A 24120-nucleotide genomic window follows, 5' to 3' on the forward strand; every position below is an offset into this window, starting at 1 on the left:
GAGCAAGGGTGCTTTGTTTTCATTTTGCATGGGGGCTCACACATAGTGTAGCCGACCTTGGCCCCGGGTCAGGTAGCTGCCAGAGTCTGTCTCCAGATTTCCAGCCCAGGACGTGATCTTTGGCAGGCACTGAGGGCAGGGCTAGGTTGCTCCCCTAGACCCCTGATGGAAAAGGTGTGGAATGCTCAGAGCGGCCCATGACGGCTTTCCCTCCCGTGAGAACCTAGGAGCGCATGTACCTGCAGATGGGATTGCTGGGTACATGGGAGGTGCCTGCACAGTGTCCCACGTGGCTCTCTGCCCCTCCCCTTCTTTTTATTGTGGTAAAATATGCATGACATAAAGTTGACTGTTTTAACCTTTTTAAAGTGTACGGTGCAGTGGCATTAAGTACATTTTGATTGTTGTACCACTCTCTACCACTGAACCATCTCCACAACTCAAAAGTTGAGTTTGAGTTTGCCTTGTGAAAATCCTCCACATCTCAAAAGTTGTGGAGATGGTTCAATGGTGGAGGTGGTGGTACAACATTCCTCTCAAACTGAAACTCTGTATGCATTAAACAACTTCCCATTCCCTTCTGCTTGCTTGTATGGTTTTCTCTGTGTGTTTCTCTCTTCCCAACTACTTTGTGGACTCTGTGAGGGCTGGGCCAGGCCAGGCATATTCACCTCAGAATAAGAAAGAACACATACAATACACACAGGGCCTGGAAGAAGTGGGTGACAGAATAGTTTCATTAAATAAATGAAAAATATGTAATATTATTTAACCTTTGTTTGAAGGCTGGGTGACTTCTTGACTAATAAACTCTAAATTTAGTGCTGAGACAGTGTCTGGCACATAGCTGGATCCAAAACCTGTTGACAGAATGAATGAAGCATTAATAACTCTGTTGCCCGTAATAAAATATTGGGCCTTTATTGAACCCTTACAAGTACCAGGCACTGTTAATACACAGAAAGAAAGATGTTTGGCACTCCATACCCTCCCTCCCTCCCTTCCTCCCTTCCTTCCTTCCGCCCGCCCTCCCTCCCTCCCTTTCTTCCTTCTTTTCTTTCTTTTTTTCCTTCCTTTCCTTCCTTTCTTCTTTTTTCCTTTGACACAGGATCTCACTCTGCTGCCTAAGCTGGAGTGCAGTAGCATGATCACGACTCACTGCAGCCTTGACCTCCTGGGCTCAAGCAATCCTCCTGCCTCAGCCTCCTGAGTAGCTGAGACTACATGCATGTGCCACCATGCCTGGCTAATTTTTAAAATTTTTAGTAGAGATAAGATCTCACTAGGTTGTCCAGGCTGGTTTTGAACTTCTGGGCTCAAGCAATCCTCCTGCTTTGGTCTCCCACAGTGCTGGGATTAGAGATGTGAGCCACCATGCCTGGCCTCCTTCTTTTCTTTATAAGCATTAGCACATTTGGCCCTACAACTACCCTCTGAGATGACCACTTGTTTTATAAGTGAGCACAAGCTCAGCGACATTGTGTCCTCTGCTGAGGTTACATAGCTGGCAGGTGTCTCCAGACGGGGCTGACTCCAAAGTCTGGTGCCTCCGTATTTATTTTGTAATGCCTCCCTGTGTTAATGAACCAAAATAGAATTTCTTAACTTTTTTTTGAGACAGAGTCTCGCTCTGTCACCCAGTCTGGAGTGCAGTGGCGTGATCTCAGCTCACTACAACCTCTGCCTCCTGGGTTCAAGTGACTTTCCTGCCTCAGCCTTCTGAGTAGTTGGGATTACAAGTGTCTGCCACCACACCTGGCTAATTTTTGTATTTTTAGTAGAGATGGGGTTTCACCATGTTGGCCAGGCTGGTCTTGAACTCCTGACCTCATGTGATCCGCCTGCCTTGGCTTCCCAAAGTGCTGGGATTACAGGCATGAGCCACCGCGCCCGGCCTTTGCTTTCATTTTAATAAAACTAGTTTTTCTTTTCTGATTATAAACATGTATTTACACTCTTTTTTTAAATAAGGCATTACAGAAAGTGGAACTCTGACTTTTTAGGACTTCTTAGAATGTTCTCTCAAGATCCGTGGCAACCCTTCCCGGGCGCAGCAGATCTGGAGCAGGTGGCTCTTGTGGGCTCTTTCTTCTGGGCTGTCTCCAGGTCAAGGGACGTATGTATCCCATCGCTGACCTTTCTTTCTAGGTACCCACTAATCTTCAAAGATAACTGAGGGATGTTGTAAAGGCAGTAAAGCTACCTCCACTTTCTTCCCTAACCTGCGTTTCCCATTAAGGCTTGTTTTCAACTCTAAGGTGGGGCTTTCCCCAGCCAGACCTTAGGTTATTTTCTGAGCTTTGGTTTCTTATTGGGGTTTGGGTGCAATAAGGAAGTTGTCAAGTGAAACTGTTTTTTCCAGGGTAGCTGAGCTAAGCCTCCTATCATTGGAGGAGCGGGGAGCAGCCCTGGGTTGGGTGGTAACAGGTGGAGGCAGGTGAGCCAGCCCATGGCTCTCTGGATTGGCTGCCATGAGCTCAGCTCCTGGAAGATACTATATATATGGACGGCCAAAGCATCTTCTGAGACACTCAGAAAATTGTCAGCACCAAAGTCGTGGCATCTTCTCCCTGGGAGAGCTGGGTCTGACTTCTCATTGGACACAACTTCCAGCTGACAGGGAGGAGAGCCTACCACAGAGACCTCCTGTCTGAAGATCCCGGCCCCGGGTGTTCAGGACAAAAGCGATTTCTGTGGTCCAAGGTTGGTTGAACAATACCCTCTCCTTTGGGGGCTGGAGCAGTGGGTATGTATCTTGGGGTCCGGAGAGGAGTTTAGTCCTGGGAGTCAAACCAAGAGTCCAGTTCCAATTCTGCTTCCAGCATGCTGGGCCCTCCCAGAGAGGCAGCAGGGGTGGAGGTGGGGGAATCAGTTTTCTTATCTCTAAAAAGATGAAGCAGGGTTCAGTGACATTATCTCAATGGGGTGTTTCTCAAAGAGCTCTGGGCTCACTTGGACTTAAAACTCTGTATTCAAGTCCCAATCCTGCTTATTAGCCGGCACCCTGAGCAAGGAACTTCACTTCCTTGGGCCTCAGTTTTCTTGTCTGTAGGATGGGGCAGCATTACATAGCTCACCTGCTAGTTTCCCTATAGGATGTGGTAGACGTCGAGTTCTAGACCTTATGTGAAGGTACATGAGGGGACCCCCGATAAATGGGAGGTGTTATTATTACCTATGGTTGAATTAAGATTCTATGAGTTTTAAGGTTTCGGAAGTTAGTCCAAGAACGGGGAGATCTTATTAAAAAAACTCATGGTCTACTGCTTTCTTGGATGGGAATTTAGAGGCTGGGGGTGGATTATAACCCACAGTCCTGACCGACTCCTCACGCAGTGTTGCATTGCCCGTGGTCTTGGATAGAGGACAGAATGGGGTGGGGAGGGCATGGGTGTCTATACCTAGGCACACGTGATTGTGTGACTCTGTGTGCACAGGTCACTGTAGGTGTGTATGTGAATGTGGTTATTTCCATCAGTGTGAAAGAGCAGGTTTCTCCCCTCTAAGTCTGTATGTAAGTGTGTGCATGTGTATCTATGCTTACATGAGGCCATTTGGTGTAGAATAGAGAAGATAGGATTCAGATCAGGAGAAGTGAATTCGAGTCTCAGCTCTCTGCTTCCCGGCTATGTGACCTGGGGCGTGTCTCTTAATGGTTGAGAGCCTCAGTGCACCACTGTTAGCCCATCTGAGTCACAGCCCTTGGCAAAGATGGAATGAGATCATGTAAAGGAAAGGGCTCTCTGGACGCCGTGTGGCTGCATGAAGGTGAGATGGTTTGGGTTTTCACGTGCCTATGTATCATTTATTTGTTTCACGAACACCGAGAGCCTCCCAGGCTCAGGTCCCCTCTCACGGAACTTAGAGTTAGCACCGATGGCAAGTAGTGAGCTTGGTCATATAATTATTCCTTTACACTTGGGACAGGAGAAATACAGGGCGTCTTGAGTCCGTGTAGGTCTGTGGTGTGCACAAGTGTGTTCTGGTGACACGTGGATGTCTGTGGTGTTGACTGTGGGTCCACGTGTGTGTGCCACACACTCTGTCCCTCAGGGTGCTGCTGTGGGTGTGCCGCAGGTTTTCTCTCTGTGAAGTTTCTATTGTGTGAATCATGGGTGGAAAAGGAGAGCCGCAAAGTTATCTCCATGAAAGGCACCAGAGCAGTTAGAGGGTAAGGCGGCCAGGTGAACAAATTAGCAAACAGCATAGAGATGAGGTCACCGTGCAACTTAGAAAGTAAACAATACACAGCAGCAAGCTTGGGGAAGGCAGGCAAACTTCCTGCTCCAGGGTCAGCTTCGTGAGCCTTCTCTGGTTCTTTGTCGCTGTTGCTGGACATGTCACCAGTAAATGCCACATCTTATCAGAAGAAGTCTTGTGATCTGTAGATCACTCGGGTATTTCTGAGCTGATTTGGACTTTGCTCTGACATCCACAACAAGTTTACGAGAGCAGCTGGGTTTCCGCATAGTGAGGCCGCGCTGCTGGCTTAGGGTTCCTAGTCTGGAGCACAGCCTGCGCGGGGTGGGATTCCCTGGTGGTCGGGCTGAATGTAGTTGAGCACCTGGGGCACAAAACAAAGAAGAAGAAAGGAAAGTCTTGCTTTGATAAATCCTGGATAGCAGAATTTTATACTTGGAAAGTCTTTAATTTTGGCACAGGTAGGAAAGGGGAGGTTATTAGGATTAAAAGACAAGCTTCCCAGGGCTTAGAGACTTTAAAAGTCTGAGGACACACCATCCACAGAGGTTCTTCAGGGGTCTTCCTGGGGGCGTGTTGGTGTGTCTTCCCCAGTCAGCCGCACTCTCTCAATCCCTGGCCCAGAGCTGAAGACAATCTTTGAAACATTACAGAGGAGGAGCAGTTGGAGCGGGGGAGAGGGAGGAGAGAGCTGGACTGAGCACAGTCACAGCCACCCAGAGAGGAAAGAGAAAAGAAGGAAGTAGGGCTGGTATCAAATGCTGCAGCACGTTAGGGAGGACAAGGCATGGGAAGAGGTCACTGGATTTGGAATTAGGAAGCCTTGGGAGACCCTGGAATCTCTTCATTGGGGAAACTCTTGGGTAGCAGAGGCTGGGCGTCACCCGGCCCCCTTCCTGCCTCTGGGCTGCAGCAGCAGCTGCGGGGCTCCTGGCCTTAGTTTCTCGCATCTCCCCATGGGCTCAGGGCACCGGTTATTCCAGGGAGGGGGTGGCCAAATCACAGTAGCTTTCCTGAAAAAACGTCAGGGAAAGCATGTGCTGGTGGGATTGTGTTAATGTTCTGATCAGGAGGAGCAGCGTGTCCTTGGAATGCATTAGGAGGATACTGCCGCCATTGGCAGTGGCGAAAACCGTTTCCATGGCAATGACAGCTCTTTAAAAGATGACTGCGTCTCTCTTCCCGTTAACTGGGTAAGGAAGCACTGGCCCTCCGTGCGATGGGTCCCATGGAGCCAAATCTGTGCAGACGGAAGAGAGGCTGAGCTGAACAAGAGTGTCCTGGTTCTGTGGTTTTGTTAATGAACAGCTTCTCTGCCAACCCCATCCAATTTGCCCTGACCACAGGAACATATGGAAAACGCAGAGAGAACCCTGACAGCGTTCAGTAAATATTTCTGGCTCGGCTTACTTTTTTAAAAATATGATCTTAAATCACATAGAACTTCAACCTAAATTTATCTTCTTTTAAGACCATGTGCTTCTGAAGAGACAGCAGATGCAGGGGAATGGAACATTGCTGTCATCACTGTGTACTCACATCCTTATTCCTGCGCGTTCAGAGAAGACCAGAATATTCCCTCTGGGGGCACACACTGCATCTCGTTCATGATTGTATCCCTAGCACCGAGCATAATTTCTGGTGCAGAGTGGGTGCTTATTAAATGTTTTTTGAGAGAAATAAGTGAGAACAAACATAAATTTTTCCCCATGACTTCTTCTCCTTGTCCTACCCCCCGTTGTCTTCGGAAACACAACCGTAAGGCAGCCAGTCTCTGAGTCTTTCAGGAATATTAGTGAATTTCCATATAAGGTACAGATACATACTGCTAAAAGTTTCCGTGTAGCCCAGATGTTCCTTTTAAGGAACATTAAATAACAAATAAGTCCTTTTAAATTGCCTGCCTCCACCCCGACCTGATTTCTCATTTCCTCCAAGGTCATCCACGTGTGGACACTTGGCTCCAATGGCCTCTGGCCTTGGCGACCTGGGGCTGCAATATCGTCTGGTTTCCTTCCCAGACGGGTGCTTGGAGGAGGGAAGGCATCCCAAATGTTCATGTCACCTTCAAATATGTGTGTTCCCATTTCTTTTCTTCTTTCTCTGTATCTTCTTCACTTTCCTGTGGATCCCACACATAAGAAATTGCAATTATAGATTCTTATTTTTGCCTCTAAGCTGAGCATAGCAATAGAATACATTTTAGAGTACATCCCATACCACTAAACATTACTTGGTCAATGCATGCTAAAGCTGTAATGACAAATTAGAGCAGGCAACCTGTGGTCCTAAACTCCACAGGACTCTCCAGGGGCTCAGGTTTGGCATTCAAAACCATATTTTATTTTTCTTTTACCTTCCACTGAAGGGAAGAGGCCTTCTGAACAACTCTGGAAAAATTGGAAAGCCCCAGCAGTTTTAGATTAAATTAAAGACACACAAATGAAGTGCACCGCCCACACCCAGGCCTGCTTGAAATGCTGCCCGGGAGGGAAAGGGTTTTTTTGTCTTTTTCCATTGGCCGCTGCTTCATTCTGGATGGAGAATGGAGGAGTCCCTACTGCTCTAAGATGAAATTGGCCTGAAAGCAGTGATTTCATGTTAACTACACATCCAAAGATACCTTATGTGTTGTGCCATTTACTAAATGTTATACATCTATGCATTTGTTTAATAAGTGCTTATTCAGTAGCAGTGATATGCTAGACATTGTTCTAGGCACTCAAAGACAGAAGACCTAGCAAAATAGACACAGGAGATGGAGAGAGACTCAGACAGAAAACAACTAAACACATAAAGACACGACATTGCACACCACCAGCGCATAGGGTAGGAGGGGAAAGGGTGCGCTGATGGGAAGTGGGCAGGGAGGGCCTCGATGGGAAGGTGACAGTTGAGTACAGCCCCAAAGGAAGTGAGGGAACAAACCATGAACAAACTCATTCTTTCCATGAGGGAAGAATGTTCTAGAAAGAGGGACTGGCCAGTGTGAAGGCGCTGAGGCGGGCGGGCCTGAAGGACAGCAAGCAGGGCTGTGTGTGTGGAGTGGAGTGAGAGAGATGTGGTCAGAGGGGTGATGGAGGCTGGTACGTGTGGGACGTGCCTGCTGCTGTAAAGACTTTGAGTGAAAGGGGACCCTTGGAGGAAGGGAAGTAACTTTTGTTTTAAAAGCCCCCATAGCTGCAAAGAGGAGAAGTTACTGGGAAGGGCAAGAGGAGAGCAGGGAGGTCAGTTAGGAGGCGGTGGTAACAGTTCAGGTGAGTGCAGATGGGGACCTAGAGACCCCAGGGGGCTGTTGGGGTGAGGACAGGCTCTATGTGAGTGAGGCCAACAGGCTCTGCTGATGGGTGGATGTGGGAGTAAAAGAAAGAAAGGAGGCCAGGCGCAGTGGCTCATGCCTGTAATCAGCACTTTGAGAGACCGAGGTAGGTTGATCGCTTGAGCCCAGGAGTTTGAGACCAGCCCAGACAAACACAGCAAGACCCCATATCTATTTTCTAAATAAAATTATTTATTTTTTTAAAAAAGAAAGAAGTCGGGGTGACTTTACATTTTTGGCTTGAGCAGTTGGAAGAAAAGAGTTGCCACTGACAGAGCTGCCTCATGGAATATTCACGACAGCCTGTGAGAGAGGGCAGGGCTCAGGCATGCTTCAGATGAGCACATGGGGCCAGAAGAGGTGCCTGAGCTGCCCAAAGTCCCGAGGCTAGTGAGGGGCAGGACTAGGCCTCTGGCTCCGGCTGTATTCGTTTTCCATTGCTACTGTGAGAAAAGCCCCCAGACCCAGTGGTTTTGGACAAGATGAATTAATTATCATGCAGTTCTGGAGAAGTCCCAAATCAGTCTTGATAGACTAAAACCTAGGTGTGGACAGGGCTATGTTCCTTTCAGGGGCTCTGGAGGTGCAGCTGACCAGCCCTGAGATCTGAGCACGATCTTCCTGTGGTCCAGTTTTATCCTCTGGAAAATGAGAATAATGACCCCCATTCCCCGAGGGTTTTGGGGGAATTTGCACAAGACAACAGCTTTGAGAAATTGTTGACATGGGAAGTTGACACTACTCACATTAGCAGGCAGGGTGAATGGGTCCGCTGGTCAGTGCCGGGAGCCAACTTCGGCGTGCCCAGGAGGCCTCTGCTGAGGGAGCTGTTGGGCCGGGCACAGTGGCTCACGCCTGTAATCCCAGCACTTTGGGAGGCCGAGGCGGGCGGATCACCTGAGGTCAGGAGTTCAAGACCAGCCTGGCCAACATGGTGAAACCCCATCTCTACTAAAAATACAAAAATTAACCAGGTGTGGTGGCGGACACCTGTCATTCCAGCTACTCGGTAGGCTGAGGCAGGAGAATAACTTGAAGCCAGGAGGTAGAGGTTGCAGTGAGCTGAGATTACACCACTGCACTCCAGCCTGGGCAACAGACCGAGCCTCCGTCACAAAAACAAAAACAAAAACAGAAAAACAAAGCAAAACGAAACCAAAAAAACTAAGGGAGCTGTTTGTTTTTGTTGTAGCCCGATGGAGAATCCAAGGTGCCCAAGGAAGCCCCTGGCGGAGAGGAAAGCCAGGTCTCTGGACAGGCCGCTGGCCCCCGGGAAAGGCTTGGAGCCGTGGGACTGCCATTGCCTCTCCCTGCCCACTGCCCCCTCCAGGAAGGCGCTTCACTGGGCGACCAGTGATTGGGCCAGACATTCAGACAGCCCAGCTCCGTCTGCTGAGGCTCACTGCACCACCACTGCAGCCCCCACTCCCGAGGAGACTGGAGAGTTTCTCCCCAGTGAGCAGAGGCCTTCGCAAGACACCAAGAAGGGGTGGCTGAAGACCGTGCTGAACTTCTTCGTGAGGATGGGCCCTGAGGAGCCCAGAGAAAAGGCCAGCAGGAGGCCAAGGGGGAAGGAGGGCCTCTCCCAGCCTCTGGAGCCCCTGGAAGCAGCAGGGGAGCCAGCCCTCAGGAAGAGAGCCCACCACGACAAGAAGGCCGGTCGCAAGAAGCAAGGTCACAAGAAACATGCAGCCGAGGTGACTAAAGCAGCTCAAGACCAGGATGCCAGAGGCCAAGAGGAAGGGTTGTCCAAGGCGGCTGCTGCCTCACGCTCTGGGGAGGCTGACCTGGGCCCAGCTCGCAGGGGTGAGTGGACCGTGCCTGTTCCTGTGGAAACCCCTAGGGTGCTCTAAACTTGCTCCAGGAGCCTCTCCACAGAGTGACAAGAATAGTCAGGGGCCGCACCGCTGTGACTTCCTTCCTTCCTTCGTTCCTTCCTTCTTTCCTCCCTCCCTCTCTCCCTCCCTCCCTCCGAACCACTGTGAATCCCTCCCTCCCTCCTTCCCTCTCTCCCTCTTTTCCTTCCTCCCTCCCTCCCTCCCCCCGCACCGCTGTGAATCCCTCCCTCCTTCCTTCCTTCCTTCCTTCCTTCCTTCCTTCCTTCCTTCCTCTCCTCCTCCTCCTTCTTCCTCCTCTCTTTCTTTCTCTCTCTCTTCCATTCTTTATCTCTTCCTTTCTTGCTTGCTTGCTTTTTTTTTTTTTTTTTTTTTTTTTTTTTTGACGGAGTCTCTGTCTGTCCCCCAGGCTGGAGTGCAGTGACGCAATCTCAGCTCACTGCAAGCTCTGCCTCCCAGGTTCACGACGTTCTCCTGCCTCAGCCTCCCGAGTAGCTGGGACTACAGGCACCCGCCACCATGCCTGACTAATTTTGTATTTTTTAGTGGAGATGGTTTCACCATGTTGGCCAGGCTGGTCTTGAACTCCTGGACTCAAGTGATCCACGGGCCGTGGCCCCCCAACATGCTGGGATTACAGGTGTGAACCACCACGCCTGGCCCACTGTGACATTTCTTTGAGGTAGAACAGCACCACGGCTGAGCGCTCCAGGGAAAACCACTCGCCCACTCGCAGTGCCGCCGTTCACAAGCTGTGTGGCCCAGGGAGGCAGGTTTCCTCGCTGAGCCTCAACTTTTTTCATGGATAAAATGAAGATAAATAGTTACTGTCTCATGGAGTGGCCACAGCCCACAAAGAAAGTGCTCAGTGCACAATAGCTGTTACTGCCAACTCCTCTAGTTTCAGGAGCACAGACCTAGGAGAAATGAGAAGGCAGGGAGTCAGGCGAGGAGGGAAGCCCTACTCCCACCCCACTGGTGCCTGTGTGCTTCTGGGCTGCTGCTTCCAGACCTTGGTTCTAGACTTGGCTCCATCAGGAGTAAACTTGCTGTGTGACCTTGAGCTTGAGCTGCTCCCTCTGGAACTTTTGATTCCCCGCAGGTAAATGAGGGTGCTGGCTCCCAAGGTGCCTTCCTATTCTGCCTCGCAAGGCTCTGGAGCTGAATGCCCACTGGCACCTAGAGGGAGGGGGGCTCTGCCTCGTGGCACTCAAAACTCGGTGTTTATGATGGGGAGAAGATTGAGGGTTTGCGGGGAGGGGGTTAGCAAGAGAGGTGTCTTGGTGGAAGTAGCCTCTTCTCAGATAAAAACCTTGGTGGGTTTCTGGTTTTTTGGTTAGGCCTGGAGCAGGCTGCAGCAGTGCCTGTTGCACTGTGAATTCTGTGCTGTTTTCTCGTGTTGATGAACAAAGTCGGGAGAATGTCACTGACACACGCACATACACACCTACATACCCGTTTGCTTTCGTCTCTATTCCAGGTGGGGAAGATTCTGATTGCCACTCCTTCCTCATCAAAGTGGATGGTGCTGGAGCTTTGGATGTTTCTCCCCACGCCACAGGTCACCAGCAAGAAGAGGAGCTCAAAAAGCCTGATAGTGAGTCGGAATCTCTAGTGACCTTTTTGCCTCTGACTGAGGTGGCTGTTACTGAATGAGACGGATTGTTCTGAATGATTACTGAGACCTTGGATAGTGGCTCTCAAAATACATGCACTGGCCTTTCTTGCCTCTTTTGGTGCTTCTGGCCACGTTTGCTTATTTTAGAATTTCACAGAAGGGAGGCTAGGGAATTGGAAAGGCTGCTGGCAAACGCTTCTGCCTTATGTGTTAATGAAAATGGAACTTTTCTTAGTCTTTTAAAATGTATTTTACTTTAAAAAATATATAGAAGAGTGAAAAGTATAGTTCAATGCTTTGTATACTCAGTTGTTTACACTCTGCCAGTTTGCTTTGTGTGCGTATCATTTTGTTGCTGAATCATTTTGGAGTAAACCATGTTCATCCCTAAATACTTAAACATGCATCTCCAAAAAATAAGTACAGTCTCACACAAAACCACAATACCATGAGTGCTCCTAATAAATCGAGAATAATCCCCTATTCGTCTAACTCCCTGTAAAAAAAGATGAGCATATTTTATAACATGTGAAATGAAGGAGCTATGCATGTGTCAAAGAATAACTAAAAGGCATTGAGTTAGTTATTTTGCAGCTAATTGTTTTCTTACATGAGAGGGAACCAGCTGGTAGCTGAGTCAAGCAACAAAAGCCAAACAATTTATAAGTGAGGGAAGTGAGAGAGGGAAGTTAGGAGTAAAAAAAAAAAAAAAAAAAGCAAACCCACAGATAGCCTCAGAACAGGGAACCTTGTTTGCATCTCTTTTCATGTAAACTCATCAGCTGGTACCTATCAGAGGACAGTGTGGGCACATTGTCCTTGAAAAGGCTGACCGGAGTATCAAAGGAAACCATTTCCATTGTCAGTGGCTTCTCTGTGCAGAGATGGGGGTGTGGCTGAGGCATCAGCGTGGCAGGCTCTCTCTGTGTCATCCCTGCTGATGTCCTTTCATCCTCCACCTTAGTGAGGCCAGGTATCCACCATTTTCCCACTGGAATTTTGCAGGTTGGAAGATCAGCATTAGCCTTGCAAAGTGTTCTCAAGCCCAGTCCCTCATATGACAGCCTGACAGCCTTCTGGGGGAGGCAGGACACAGATTATGACCCACATTTCACTGGGAGCGATAAAGGCCCAGAGAGGTTAAGAAACTTATTCAAGGTCACACAGCTTACTGAACCCAAAGTAGATGTTCCGAGATCTGTGACTTTCAAAGGAAACAGTGGGGCACAAGTTGAATGCCTAAAGGGCTGACCTGAAATGTCTTGCATGAAGTGTCATGGTTTGGCTCAGTGCCTTCCCCGTGGATCTTCCAGCTTTCTCTCAGAAGGACCTGCCCCTGGGATGTGGTGCTTTCCCTCCATTGTGTGGCCAAAAGAGTTGTTTAAGAGAACTGTCCAAGACGGTAATTTAGAAGGAGTTGTCTGTGCATTTAGAAAGAATAACCGAATGCATTTGCTTTCTTCCAGAGGATGCTATCATTCAGATGATTGTGGAATTGCTCAAAAGAGTGGGAGACCAGTGGGAAGAAGAGGTGAGGAGTAAACTTTGCAGGTCTCCAGGGGCTCTCTGCCTTCTCCTCCTCCTCTGTCAAGCTCCACCTGTCCTTACAGGCCGGGCTCTAGTCCCTTCCTTCCCTGAAGCCTCCTGCAGCTTCAGAACTCAACCCTCCGCCTGCTCTGGCCTCTGCTGCCTCCCCTCTCCTGGGGCCATCCTGCAGCTTGGCTACCCTTCACTTTGCATCCAGAGAGCTTTCCCCCTCTCCTCAATGTCATGAACCTGACTCAGTTTTTCTCCTCTCCCGGCAGCAGTCTCTGATCTCACAGCTGGGGGTGGCCCTGCCAAACCCAGCACTGGCTGTTAGGAAGCAATCCCAAGAGAAAAAGACAAGCCTCAAGAGCACCTTTTCTCTTAAGAAACACGGCTCCGAGGAGGCCAAGAGGAGGGCCGCAGATGTTTCCAGTCCAGAGGCCCGGCCACCCAAGAAGTCCAGCTTTCTGCCCCTGTGTGTTGGCGGCCATCGGCCTTCCATCTCCAGCAGCTATGGTGAGCAGGCTCTGCAGTTGCCATAGCAACCCTGCAGCTGCCTCCAGCTCTGGAACCTTCCCTGGGGATGGAATTGGCCACTTTAAAGGTTGCGTTGCACCTGGTCTGACTTTTGCTCTCTGCCCTGAGTGGTGTGAGGATGACTGTGGGAAGAGAGAAAGAATGCCAGCGGGTCACCTCCACACACAAAACCTCAGCAAGGTCTAGGCAACCCCAATAGGCCCTTGATGGAAATTATGTTCCGCAATTCCCCAACTATCCACATTTCTTGGCTGCCTCAGCTTCTGCGCCCTGGCAGGGAGGGGAGTAGTGTGTGCAGGAAGGAGCTGGAGCAGGGGAGGCAGGAGACCTGGGTTCTAGTATATTGTCTATGTCATTCCCCATCTTTGTGCCTCGGTTTCTTCACCTGTAAAATGAGACATTTCCCTGCTGCATATCGATAACTCAATCAGTCCTCACAGCCATCAGATGAGGTACAACTATTATCCCCATCTTACAGATGAAGGGACTGAGGCTTTGGGAGGTAAAACAATGTGTTCAAGGTCACGTGGCCATGGATGATGGGGCCAGAGCTAGAGGGGGAAAGGATCAGACAAGTCATTTCTTCCTGGGCATCAGGGAGAACAGGCCATCCTGTTAGGTCATCCTGGCCGGGAGACTTTACAGCTTAGAAAGGAGGGGTGATGGTTAACACCAAAGAGGGGAATTTCAGGCCACGTGGGAGATATTTTCATGCAGGGGGATTCTGGCTGTGATTCATTAATTCATGTCATGGGACATGACAGGCCTCTACTATTCAACTTGTGGATCAAGTCAAAACGGTGGAGGGAGGAGAGGGCAACAAAGCCCAGGAAAGCCAGTTCTATGGAAGCACAAAGGGATAAGGGAGCTTGGTCTGGGCCAGTAAATCAGAGACACGACCCTGCCCGGCAGCTGTCTTCCAGCCCCATAAGGCCTTAGTGTGATCCAGCCACAGAACCCACTGTAGAGTCTGTGCTAGCTTCTGTGCATAGTTGACAGCCGCAGGCGGACAAAACACACCCCTTTTTCTTTCTGCTTCTCAGGCTTGGAAGAGCCTGAAGCCCAGGAGGCCCCATCTACAGAGGCTGGCGCTCCAGGTCCCTTCATGCTTCCCACCCCGTCAGAGAGCTGGGGACCTGGAGAGAAGCTTCAGCTGGACAGAGCCTCCGAATACAGTCAGTACTCCTCTCCTTTTCTCAGACACCCCTTGCAAAATTTCTGCTCTGACTCCCCCACTTGCAAAGAGACACTGAGCCAGAGAGAGGCAGTGACCTGTCCAGACCTCCCTCTGAGTACAGCAGGCTGGGAGGCAGCTTGGGGTCCAGAGCCCAGGCCCAAGCCAGGCTGCCTGACTGAACCTCGATAAATGGCAATAGTGTTGGTGCTCACCCTGATGAGGCAGACAGGAGGCAACGGGAGGCCCACAACAAGTGTCAGCCGATGGGGTGATCTTACGGACCTGGGTTTGAGTCTGGGCTCTGACCCCTTTGAGCCGTGTGGACTTGGGCAAGTTACTTCATCTCTGGTCTCAGTTTCTTCATCTGTGAAATGGGGACAGCAAGTACCTACTTTCTAGAATTGTCAGCAGCATTTAGGACAGCCCCTGTCCTAGACAGTGGCGAATACGTGTTAGGTGCCATTTGTTGCTCTTATTGTCATTGTTGGGTGACCCAGCTTGAGAGCAGAGCTCAGAAGTAAAGAGGATAGGGAGAGGGGTAGGAGCCTTAGGAGGGAAGCTCAGCTAATGGCAGCTGCCATCACTGTAATTATTATTCTACCATTGGCAGAGCCAGGCCTAGAAATATATATATATAAATAAAACCACTGGCAGGTCTGAAAAGACCTGGAAAGATCTCTGCCCCCTACCCCCTGCCATTCTGCCTTGTTTGCTTTTCATAGAAAATATGCCTTGAAGGGCGATTCTGCCTGGGCAGGGAGAAGGTGCATGGTGAGGGCACCTGTAGGGAATGGGCCTTTCCAGATGGCCCTGAGGGGTTCCTCCTGGGCATCTATTTAGAGGCCCTCACTGGTAAAGTGAATGTGTATCCCATGAAACCAGCCCCGCCCTCAGGCCACCTCTGGCAGCTCTTTAGCCCCCTGGAGAATCACCCAGGAAACCACCAGGGCATTAGGAAATGAAGACTGATCACAGAAGAGCTTTTCTAGCACCACAGTGTAACCATGCCTGTTGATCTTTTTCAGAAGAATTCATTCAGAAGATCATTTCCATGCTCCAAGATTCGGAAGAACAGCAGGGGGAGGAGGTGAGGAAGATGCTCCCCATGTAACCGTGACCTCACTGTGGGCTCCCCAACCCTGCCTTCCCTGTCCTTGCCGAACTCTTCTGTGTCCTGCCAAAGCCCTACTCCAGTCTCTCTTTTTTTTTTTTTTTGGAGACGGAGTCTTGCTCTGTCGCTCAGGCTAAAGCACAGTGGCTCGATCACGGCTCACTGCAACCTCCACCTTCTGGGCTCCAGCGATTCTCTTGCCTCAGCCTCCTGAGTAGCTGGGACTACAGGCATGCGCCACCACACCCAGCTAATTTTTGTATTTTCAGTAGAGACAGGGTTTTACATATTGGCCAGGCTGGTCTCGAACTCCTGACCCCTGGTGATCCACCTGCCTCAGCTTCCCAAAATGCTGGGATTATAGGCGTAAGCCACTGCACCAGGACCCAGTCTCTCCTTCTTGAAGCTTCCCCAACCCTCTCTAGACCACACATATTTCCCCAGCGTTGAGCATCAACCACTCTTCTCTGGGCAACGCCTCCTAGCCCACCGTGGGTCTCCTTCCCCAGCTCACCTGAGATCTCCTCAAGGTCAGGGGCCCCGACTCAGTTTCTCTCATCTCCCCCACAGCAACCTCAAGTCCAGGAGGAAGAGGTGGGTCTAGAAAACCTGGCCCCACACTGCAGAAGGAAATCTGTAGAAAAAAAGTCGAGCTTCAGGAGAGCGTTTTACCATAAGAAACACAGCTCCAAGGAACCCAGGAGACCGGGGGCTGCCAGCCCGGAGGCCCGACGGCCCAAGAGGCCCAGCTTTCTGCCCCTGTGTGTCGGTGGCCATCGGCCGTCCACCTCCAGCAGCCTTGGTGAGCAGGCCTGGTGTTGCCATGGTAACAGAGGCTTCCTCTTGGGCAGGGCTGCTGTGTGGCCTGTCGCTGACAGGCTGGCATAGTGGGGGATGTCCGCTGTTGCTGAAAGCCCTGTTTATTTCCTTGCTGAGCAGAGTGGGGGATGTGGAAGTGTGGGGAGAGGTGAGGGGCCAGGTGCCAGCAGGACCCCACCCCCGGTAGCCCCTGCTCACAGCACACGCCCTCCCCTCCGTCTCCACATGCAAACACTTAACAACAAATGTGGTGAGAGAGCCGTGCCGCTGTGCATCAGAATCACCTGGCCAGTTCATAGAAAAGCACAGAGACTGGGTTTGACGAAGTAGGAGATGGTGTGGGCCTGTTTTTTCACTACACCAAGGCATGAGGGCCACTGGTGTACAGTAATTCCCCTGACATCACAGAGTGCCTACTATGTGCTACTTGCACACATATTATCTCATTTAACCTGCTCGCAGCCCTGTGAGGTCAATCTTATCACTCCCACTTAACACTTGGAGAAAGTGAGGTTCAGACAGGCTAAGGGACCCAGAAAACCTGGCAGAGGGAGAGGGTTCGTTTGGTGGGCCCTGTGGGCACACCTGTTTTAACTGAGCCCCTCCCAGACTGAGGAGGCAGAAAGGGTTGGTGGGCAAAAGTCAGGTTTCTGGAGAAGGCCAGGAGTGCACCACGAACTCCTCTGAGGCAGAGCCGGGGACAGGAAACTCACGGAGGAGCCTGGAACCAGCCCCCGCTGATGCTCGTGCCTCCGAACATCTTGTCAGGAACTAGATTCAGCTCTCTGCAAAAACACTCAACAACCCTTTTTTGCCCTAGATCCCGAAGATCTCTCGGGCCGGGAGCCCCTGCCCGCAGAAGGGGAGCCAGTTGTGATCTCAGAAGCACCTTCCCAGGCCAGAGGCCATACGCCAGAAGGGGCACCTCAGCCGAATGGAACATATGAATCTAGTCAGTACCACCCCTGCACTTACCTGGACAGCTTCCCGGGCGCTTCTCTTCCACATGGAGTTCACAGGCTGAATAGGGGAGGGTTCTGAGGAAGGAATGGGGAAGGCAGCAGGCAAAGACCCCAGGAGACTCTAGGAGGGGGCAGAGGGCACAGGCTTGGCCTTAAACTGGGGCTGTTGGGGCAGAGTTGCAGGTAGAGGACACCTGTCTATCCTGTGGGATGTAATTAACACCCCCCATTCGTTTGCTTGAATGTTTCATATGAAATTCCTAGCTTGCTCCAGGTCTCATAAGCAGTGGTGTGCTGGCAGACAGGCTCTCCATTGGGAGGAGGATGCCCTACTTTGTAGCATTTGCAGATTTCCATGGCATAAATATTTTTACTGTGGCTGATTTCAAGCTGCTAACAGTTTGTAACAACTAGTCCACAAATTAATTAGCCTCGCATGGTGGTGTGCGCCTGTAGTCCCAGCTACTCGGGAGGCTGAGGCAGGAGAATCACTGGAACCCAGGAGGCGGAGGTTGCAGTGAGCCGAGATCGCGCCACTGCACTCCAGCCTGGGTGACAGAGCGAGACTCTGTCTAAAACAAAACAAGACAACTAGTCCACAAATTTCCTGAATATTTACAGGGAACTTAGTACGACCAGGCCCTGGCACACCGCTGCTTAGAACCCAAGTGGACGGGTGCATTCCTAATGGGTCAGTAGCCCTGGCATGTCCCCTCCCTGCATTCTGATGTGCTGCTCCTCGTCCAAACTCCCATTCTTGACTGTGCTACTCTGTAGCCTAGATAAGGGACACTGGGAGGCCTCAGTTTCCCACCTATGAAATGAAGCTGAATGTGGTTACAGGTGAGGCCCAGCAAGCCAAAGTCCCTTCTGTTTCTATAAAGGGAACCCAAACAAGGCTCTCACACTCCAGCATTAGTTTAAGGCAAGAAGTGTCTTGGTCCATCATAACTAATGTGTGTGCTGGGTTTTAGAGAAAAAATACTGTCTTTCCCAGGTGGATGTGTCGTTGCAGCACTTTGTTTTTGGAAGGGAACCGGGCATCACCCAGTCGACAGTCACTCAATTCTCCTTTCTTTTCCTTAGAGGAGATCATCATCCAGAAGCTTGTGGAGCTTCTCCAAGAAGTGGATGGCCAACTGGGGCAGCAGGTGAGCACCACTCAGCCCTCCCCAGGCCAACCCCAGGGCCTCATCTACCCACAGCTGAGACCTGGGTTCCATCCCCAAGTCTGCACCTCTGGGCAACTTTGAGCATGTCCCTTCACCTTTCTGAGTCTCGGTTTCCTCTTTTCCAAAATGAGAGATGATTACCTCCTTGACCAAGCTTAATGCATATGTAGAAAGCGCCAGACATGTAGCAGATGAGGGAACTGTTTAAAATAACACAATGCTCATGTGACCTCCCTGCCCCAGCCAGGACCACTCCTGTCTAAATCAGCTATTAAAGTTCGGCTCATGTCCCCCGTCCTTGGAAGCCGCCTCCCACCTGCCCCACCCGCCCAGCCGATTCCATTCCCTGTGGTCTCCGGGTTCACTCTTGGTCTTGCCACGCCCTTCAGCATTTATTTGGTCTCCCATTCTTTCAAGTTGATTTTCCTCCCCTGATAGGCAGTCTATAACAGAAGGTTCCCCACCCTTGGAAAACACAGTCTATCTGGAGAGACAAACACAGATCACATGTGAAGAGGTCAGGTTAAAGATGAGTAATCAGCATAGCGGACGCTCTGGGTGCCTCTCTTCACCACCAGAGTGCACACTGGCCCGTCCAGCTGCCAGCTCCTGCCTCCTTGTGCCTGAGGACACAGGGCCATTTTGCAACCCATGTTGGGGGCACAATTAACAGCCTCCACTTCCGCATGAGCAGCCCTCAACCAATGGCTGGTGGGAATTGGTGGATAGAGACCCCAGCTCCCTCGCTTTTATGTGGTATAACTGAGGAACGTGCTCTCAGCTGGCTTCCAAGGTGCCCTGAGTGGATTAAGCTCCAGTTGCCACCCCTTGGGCCGCCTTCCCATTCTTGTTCCAGGTCTCCTTCTCCCATCAGCATTTCCTGGGATCATTTAATGAATAAAATGCCTGTACCCAAGTCCTTGTGTCTGGGTCTGCCTCTGGGGAACTCATTTAGTTATTAAGAGAAAGGAGCTTGTTGGAGGAGGCTTAGAAGGAACTAAAATTCCTCTAACATCTACTCGGCACTAAATCGTTTCTGTAAACTCTCTCATTTCATTCCCCCTCCAATCTCCCCCAGCAATCCTGGGGCTGGGTGGATATTTTACATTTTACAGATGACCAGAGGCTCACATACCTAGTAAGTGCAACTCAAGCATCCCAATTCTAGACTGTCATACATTTAAATAATAAAGTAAGATTACTTGTCAAATAAGGAGTGGCTAGGGTAGATGAGAAGGCTCTGTGGGGTGTTTGCTTCTGAATTATCTGAGTCTAAAGACCTGTACTTCCACCTTTGCCCTCTACTTTGTCCTGCTGCTTTGAGCTGGACCTTGCAGAACAGATTCTGAGAGGCTAGGGGCAGTGGAGGGATGTAACAAGCGGAGCTCATCCCAGGGAAGAGGAGGTGCCCCGCCTGGCTGCATGGAGTTGCAGGAGGGGCAGTTGGTGGGAGGGATACTGCCAGCAACGCTAACCTGCTTTCATTTCCACTTCCAGATCAGGCGCCACCCCAGCTTTAAGAGGTTTTTTTATGAGTTCTCGGACTCCTCCCTCAGCAAGCTGGTAGCCACCCTGCGCAGCCAGGTGGCCCACTCCTCTAAGCTGGACAGGAACCGCGCCAGGAGACTCTACCAGTTTGATGTTAGCTTAGCTAACAAATTTGCTGGCAACAACAGCCACGCCATGTGCATCCTCATGGGCCTAAGAGACCACTACAATTGCACCCGGTTCCCATACAGGGAGGACCAGCCGGTGAGAGAGGGCGGGGAAGACAATGGCGATGTGGCATAAGTGACAGCAGGCTCACAGCTGGCCTCCAGTGGGATCTATTTATTCTCCTCTCCCCTCCCCTGCTCAGTTCAGAATTTTGGGGTCTATTTCAAATGCCACCTCCTCACTGAGGCCTTCTGAGACAATTCTAAACCATGACGACCTTTTTCTTTTCTGAAACTTCACTGATTTTACTCCATAATTAGCATCTTCTTTATTTGGCTTTAGTCTTCAATTACATGTACATTTCCATGCTTTTTTGATAGAATGGCATATTGGACGGGCTATGATCTTAGCTTGCCTTGTTATTATTTTGTGGGCTTTGTTGCTTGCCTTCTCAATTCTAGGCTGTCATAAAATGTAAATAACAAACTAAGGTTATCTATCAAATAAGGGGTGGCTGAGGTAGACAAGAAGGCTCCATGGGCTGTTGGTTCTGGAAGGCTTCCAGGAGGTGATCACTCACTGACCTGGCCTTGGTTGCCTAATGAACAGCCTCTCTCCTGACGTCACCTTCACTGTTCTGAGTGCATTTATGCTTTTCCTAATAATTTCCCCTCCTCCAAGTCTCTGAGATATTCCCTTCAGAGATGATGCTTGTCAATGATTTTTTTTTTTTTTTTTTTTGAGACAGGGTCTTGCTCTGTTACCCAGGTTAGAGTGCAATGGTATAATCACTGTTCACTGTAGACTCAACCTTCCTGGGCTCAGATGATCCTCCCACCTCAGCCTCTCAAGTAGCTGGGACTACAGGTGCATGCCACCATGCCTAGCTAATTTATTTTTTATTTATTTATTTTTTTGTATAGAGATGGGTTCTCACTATGTTGACCAGGCTGGTTTTGAACTCCTGGCCACAAGCAATCTTCCCACCTTGGCCTCCCAAGGCCAAGGTTCATGCTGGGATTACAGGCATGAGCCACCACACCTGGCCTGATTTTTAAAAATTCTGATCTCTCATATTTTCTGGTAGACTCTGATAAAGATTTCTTCATCCTTTTCTAATTCACTTAACATAACCTGCTTACAAACATTTGACCCAGATCCACAGTGCAGAAGCCACTGAATGAAGGTGTGACTTTAGAGGAATGAAATGTTCTGTTTGCTGGTGTTGGACCAACAGGACCAGAACTTCTACATCCAAGTGGTCCCCTGGGAAAGCAGACCCTTCTGCAATGATGCTACTATCACCCGAAACACTTCTGTCTTTCTTGGAATTACCTTTAGAAGCCATTTGAAAAGTCTCTCAAGGCAGCTGGCTTATTTCATGATAGTTGTATCTTGTCATTCGAATGCTCTGCTCTACTTTGGCTCATTTTCCTGGTGGGAAATCCTCCTTACCATAGACCTGTCTCTCTTCTTGGCCTCACTGTCTTCTCTGAGAGAATAGGAAGGTTACAGATAATTTGCCCTCTAGGGTGGTTTAGGTAATAGCTTACAGGTTGATCTGAGTTATTTGTGAAAGATACTATAGAAACATCAGTTGTGACATCCTCAGTTGCCCTGACTCCATCTTCTGGTTTTACTAACCATTCATTCATTCATTCATTCATTCATTCATTCATTTAACTGGTAGCTGTTGACAGCCTCCTATGTGCTTAGTTGTGCGAAGTGCTGTGAGGCTCTGTGGAAGGTTCTGCCTTCAAAAGCTTCATCTGCCAATGGAAAAGACAACTGTTTGATGACAAAATTAAATAGCAACCAAATGCCAAATGAGTGGTAACTGAGGCCCATGAAGCAAGTTGGTCCTGGGAGCCTTCCAGGAGGTGGAGGTGCTGATTTTGACCTTTGAGAATGGGGAGGCTGTCTGGGGAGAAAGGATCAGGAGAGCAATGTCAGCAGGAGGTGTTGCAAGAGCAAAGACCCAGAGATGGAGGCTGGGGTGGGGTGTCAATGGGGTAATGGGAAGTCTGGTGTTTCCAGAGTGAACCCATAAATAATTGAGCTGTGGCTAATATCTATGTTCTTTTTCTCTTCCCAGAACATCACAAGTCCTGAGATTCAAAGTCCAGATTGAAAGCTGTGTCTTGCACTCAAATTCCCTTGAACTAGCCGAACGGTTTGCAGCTTTAGCCAGGAGACCCTGAAGATGCTCTGTGATGTCCCAATCCCTGCTTCACAAACGTAATGGAAGACAAGAGCAGACAACCATTCTGTGTCCATACCCTAGTATCTGAGAAGCACAAAGCATTCTTCCACAAGGCAAGACACAGAGGCCATGTCTGGGGAAATCAGCACTGGACTGGGAGTGAGGAGACCAGGGTTCCACCTGCTGGACCTACCCCAGAATTGCTGGGTGACCCTCCACACATCCCCACTCCTCTCCGGAATTTGGAGTCTAGGATCCCACCCAGAAGGCCTACTGATATTTTCTCAGATGTTCGTTTTAACTGAGTCTAGTTTTTAAACTAAATTTTTATTTAATCTCCAACCAGAACATTCACATGCATCCAAGCAGATGTGCATCGAAGTGTATCCCATCATTTCTTCAGTTGACCGGCAGTTCTTCGTGCTCATATGGACTTGTAGATGCCTCCCAGGAACTCTGCAGGCCCCAGATGGAAAGACCTAGAGACTGCGGACCCTTGGTCTCTCAGAATCCTTCTAACCTGTGTCCTGACATTCTGTGACTAGAGAAATGGAGCTGATACCTTGCACCTCTCCCATCTCATGGGATTGGCTAGGAGTCAGTGAGAAAATGGGTGTGAAGAGTTCTGAAAATTACCTAGTGCCATGTTCATGTATGTACTATAGCTTCTTTTGGGTAGTTTTCAGGAAGCGGAGGAGGGCTTCAATGGGCTAGACTGCCATGGATTGTTGCACAGGGGTGGATATGGATTGTTGCACTGCCCAAGAGCACCATACTCCAGGAGGTGCTATTCATATCCTGGACATTGTGGGTTTGTAGATTTATGATGACAGTTTTGTAGCTGGTAGCAGTAACACGTCTTGAGAAAGGGCTGTTTTCTGTATTTGCACAAAGGTGAAGTGTGGGGGTGCCAGAGGCTTTGCCTTCTGTACAGCTCAAGTTTCAACAGCTTGACTCAGGCGTGAAATTTGCCACATGTTCATATCTATGTGCAGGAAGGACAAGACTATAGACAGAAAGCCGGCGCCCTTGGACACTGCCCAGAACATGTGGTCACGGGGGAAAGGGTGTTAAACCTGGATGGCAGGTGAGATCTTGTGACCCTTGGGGACATGGTATTGCTGTGTTGAACCTGCTGTCACACCATGGGGTAGGACTGGGGAGGAGGAGCAGCCTGGGGCAGAGAGGCCCTGGGTGCTTACATGGGACTGGCCTCCAACCTGAGGCACCGGCTCCATAAGCTCAATTCAGCCTATCTGGAAAGCCATTTAGTTTTTATTGCTGCTTCTGAGAAGTGGGGGAGAGATGAGCTATTTGTGGATTTGTTTTAGGCAGTGTTCACGATCACCCAAATATGAAGGGTCAGAATAAGTTATGAAATGAAGGTCAGGAACCTTTTGTACATAGTTTCTTATTTGGAATGATGTTCTTGAAGCCCTATGAGTATTTGATATGTGCTTCTGATGCTGGCATCTGAGTCTCATTTTTGTACTGTGTTATTTGAGCAAATAAAGAAATTAACTTGCGCAAAGGTGTGATCTGGGTTATTCACCATGGAAGCAAGACAGATACCCACCTGCCACATCTATGACAGTCTGGTGCTTGCAAGGCTGTGGGGGTTGGCCTCCCTGTCCCTGCCTGGATCCCCTCCAGGTGTCCCATCCTTGGAGTGCCAGCTCGCTGATGCAGTAAAAAAAAGTGTCCTGGGCTGGGTGTCAGGAGACTTGGGTTTTAGTCTAGCTGCCCCCAGGCTGGGTGACCCTGAGGACAAGATACTTGCCCTCCAGACCTGACATTCTACAACTCACTGACTCTCAATGTGACAGTTCATAGTATGTCCAGGAAAATCAGGAGCAGTACTGATTCTACCTTGTCTCTTATTAGTCCCCCAAATCTGGTGCTTAAATTCTGTCACTCAGAGCCAAGATAAAAAATTGTTAGAACACAGCACTAGGTTTTTGGTCCATAAAATGTGGTCTCCAGG

The 24120-nt window shown here is 49.7% G+C and overlaps 1 protein-coding gene across 4 annotated transcripts; it reads left to right on the plus strand.

Annotated features, from left to right (window-relative positions):
• The first annotated feature begins 2524 nt into the window (after positions 1-2524).
• On the plus strand, positions 2525-23667 carry BNIP5 (BCL2 interacting protein 5). 4 transcript variants are annotated; one of them, XM_005553176.5, is made up of 12 exons: positions 2525-2703; positions 8712-9325; positions 10835-10951; positions 12439-12503; positions 12778-13015; positions 14080-14211; positions 15239-15300; positions 15895-16126; positions 16964-17095; positions 18192-18256; positions 19775-20029; positions 22029-23667. In XM_005553176.5, exons 2-12 carry the CDS (start codon positions 8716-8718, stop codon positions 22062-22064), a joined length of 1944 nt encoding a protein of 647 aa, XP_005553233.3. In that variant the 5' UTR covers positions 2525-2703; positions 8712-8715; the 3' UTR covers positions 22065-23667. The 4 variants fall into 4 exon arrangements, 3 of the variants coding, with proteins under 3 accessions (XP_005553233.3, XP_005553234.3, XP_065400188.1); XM_005553177.5 differs by having other exon boundaries at positions 12781-13015; XR_012433846.1 differs by lacking the exon at positions 12778-13015.
• Positions 23668-24120: the final 453 nt, after the last annotated feature.

This window comes from Macaca fascicularis, chromosome 4 (genome assembly GCF_037993035.2).
Source record: "Macaca fascicularis isolate 582-1 chromosome 4, T2T-MFA8v1.1".
NCBI classification, from domain to species: Eukaryota; Metazoa; Chordata; class Mammalia; order Primates; family Cercopithecidae; genus Macaca; species Macaca fascicularis.

Bases quoted from the DNA above. Each gene is read 5' to 3' on its own strand.
- BNIP5 (XM_005553176.5), top strand. From the start codon at position 8,716: ATGGAGAATCCAAGGTGCCCAAGGAAGCCCCTGGCGGAGAGGAAAGCC. The intron at 14,212-15,238 runs GTCAGTACTCCT...GATCTTTTTCAG, and splicing joins GGACAGAGCCTCCGAATACA to AAGAATTCATTCAGAAGATC. The intron at 18,257-19,774 runs GTGAGCACCACT...TTCCACTTCCAG, and splicing joins ATGGCCAACTGGGGCAGCAG to ATCAGGCGCCACCCCAGCTT.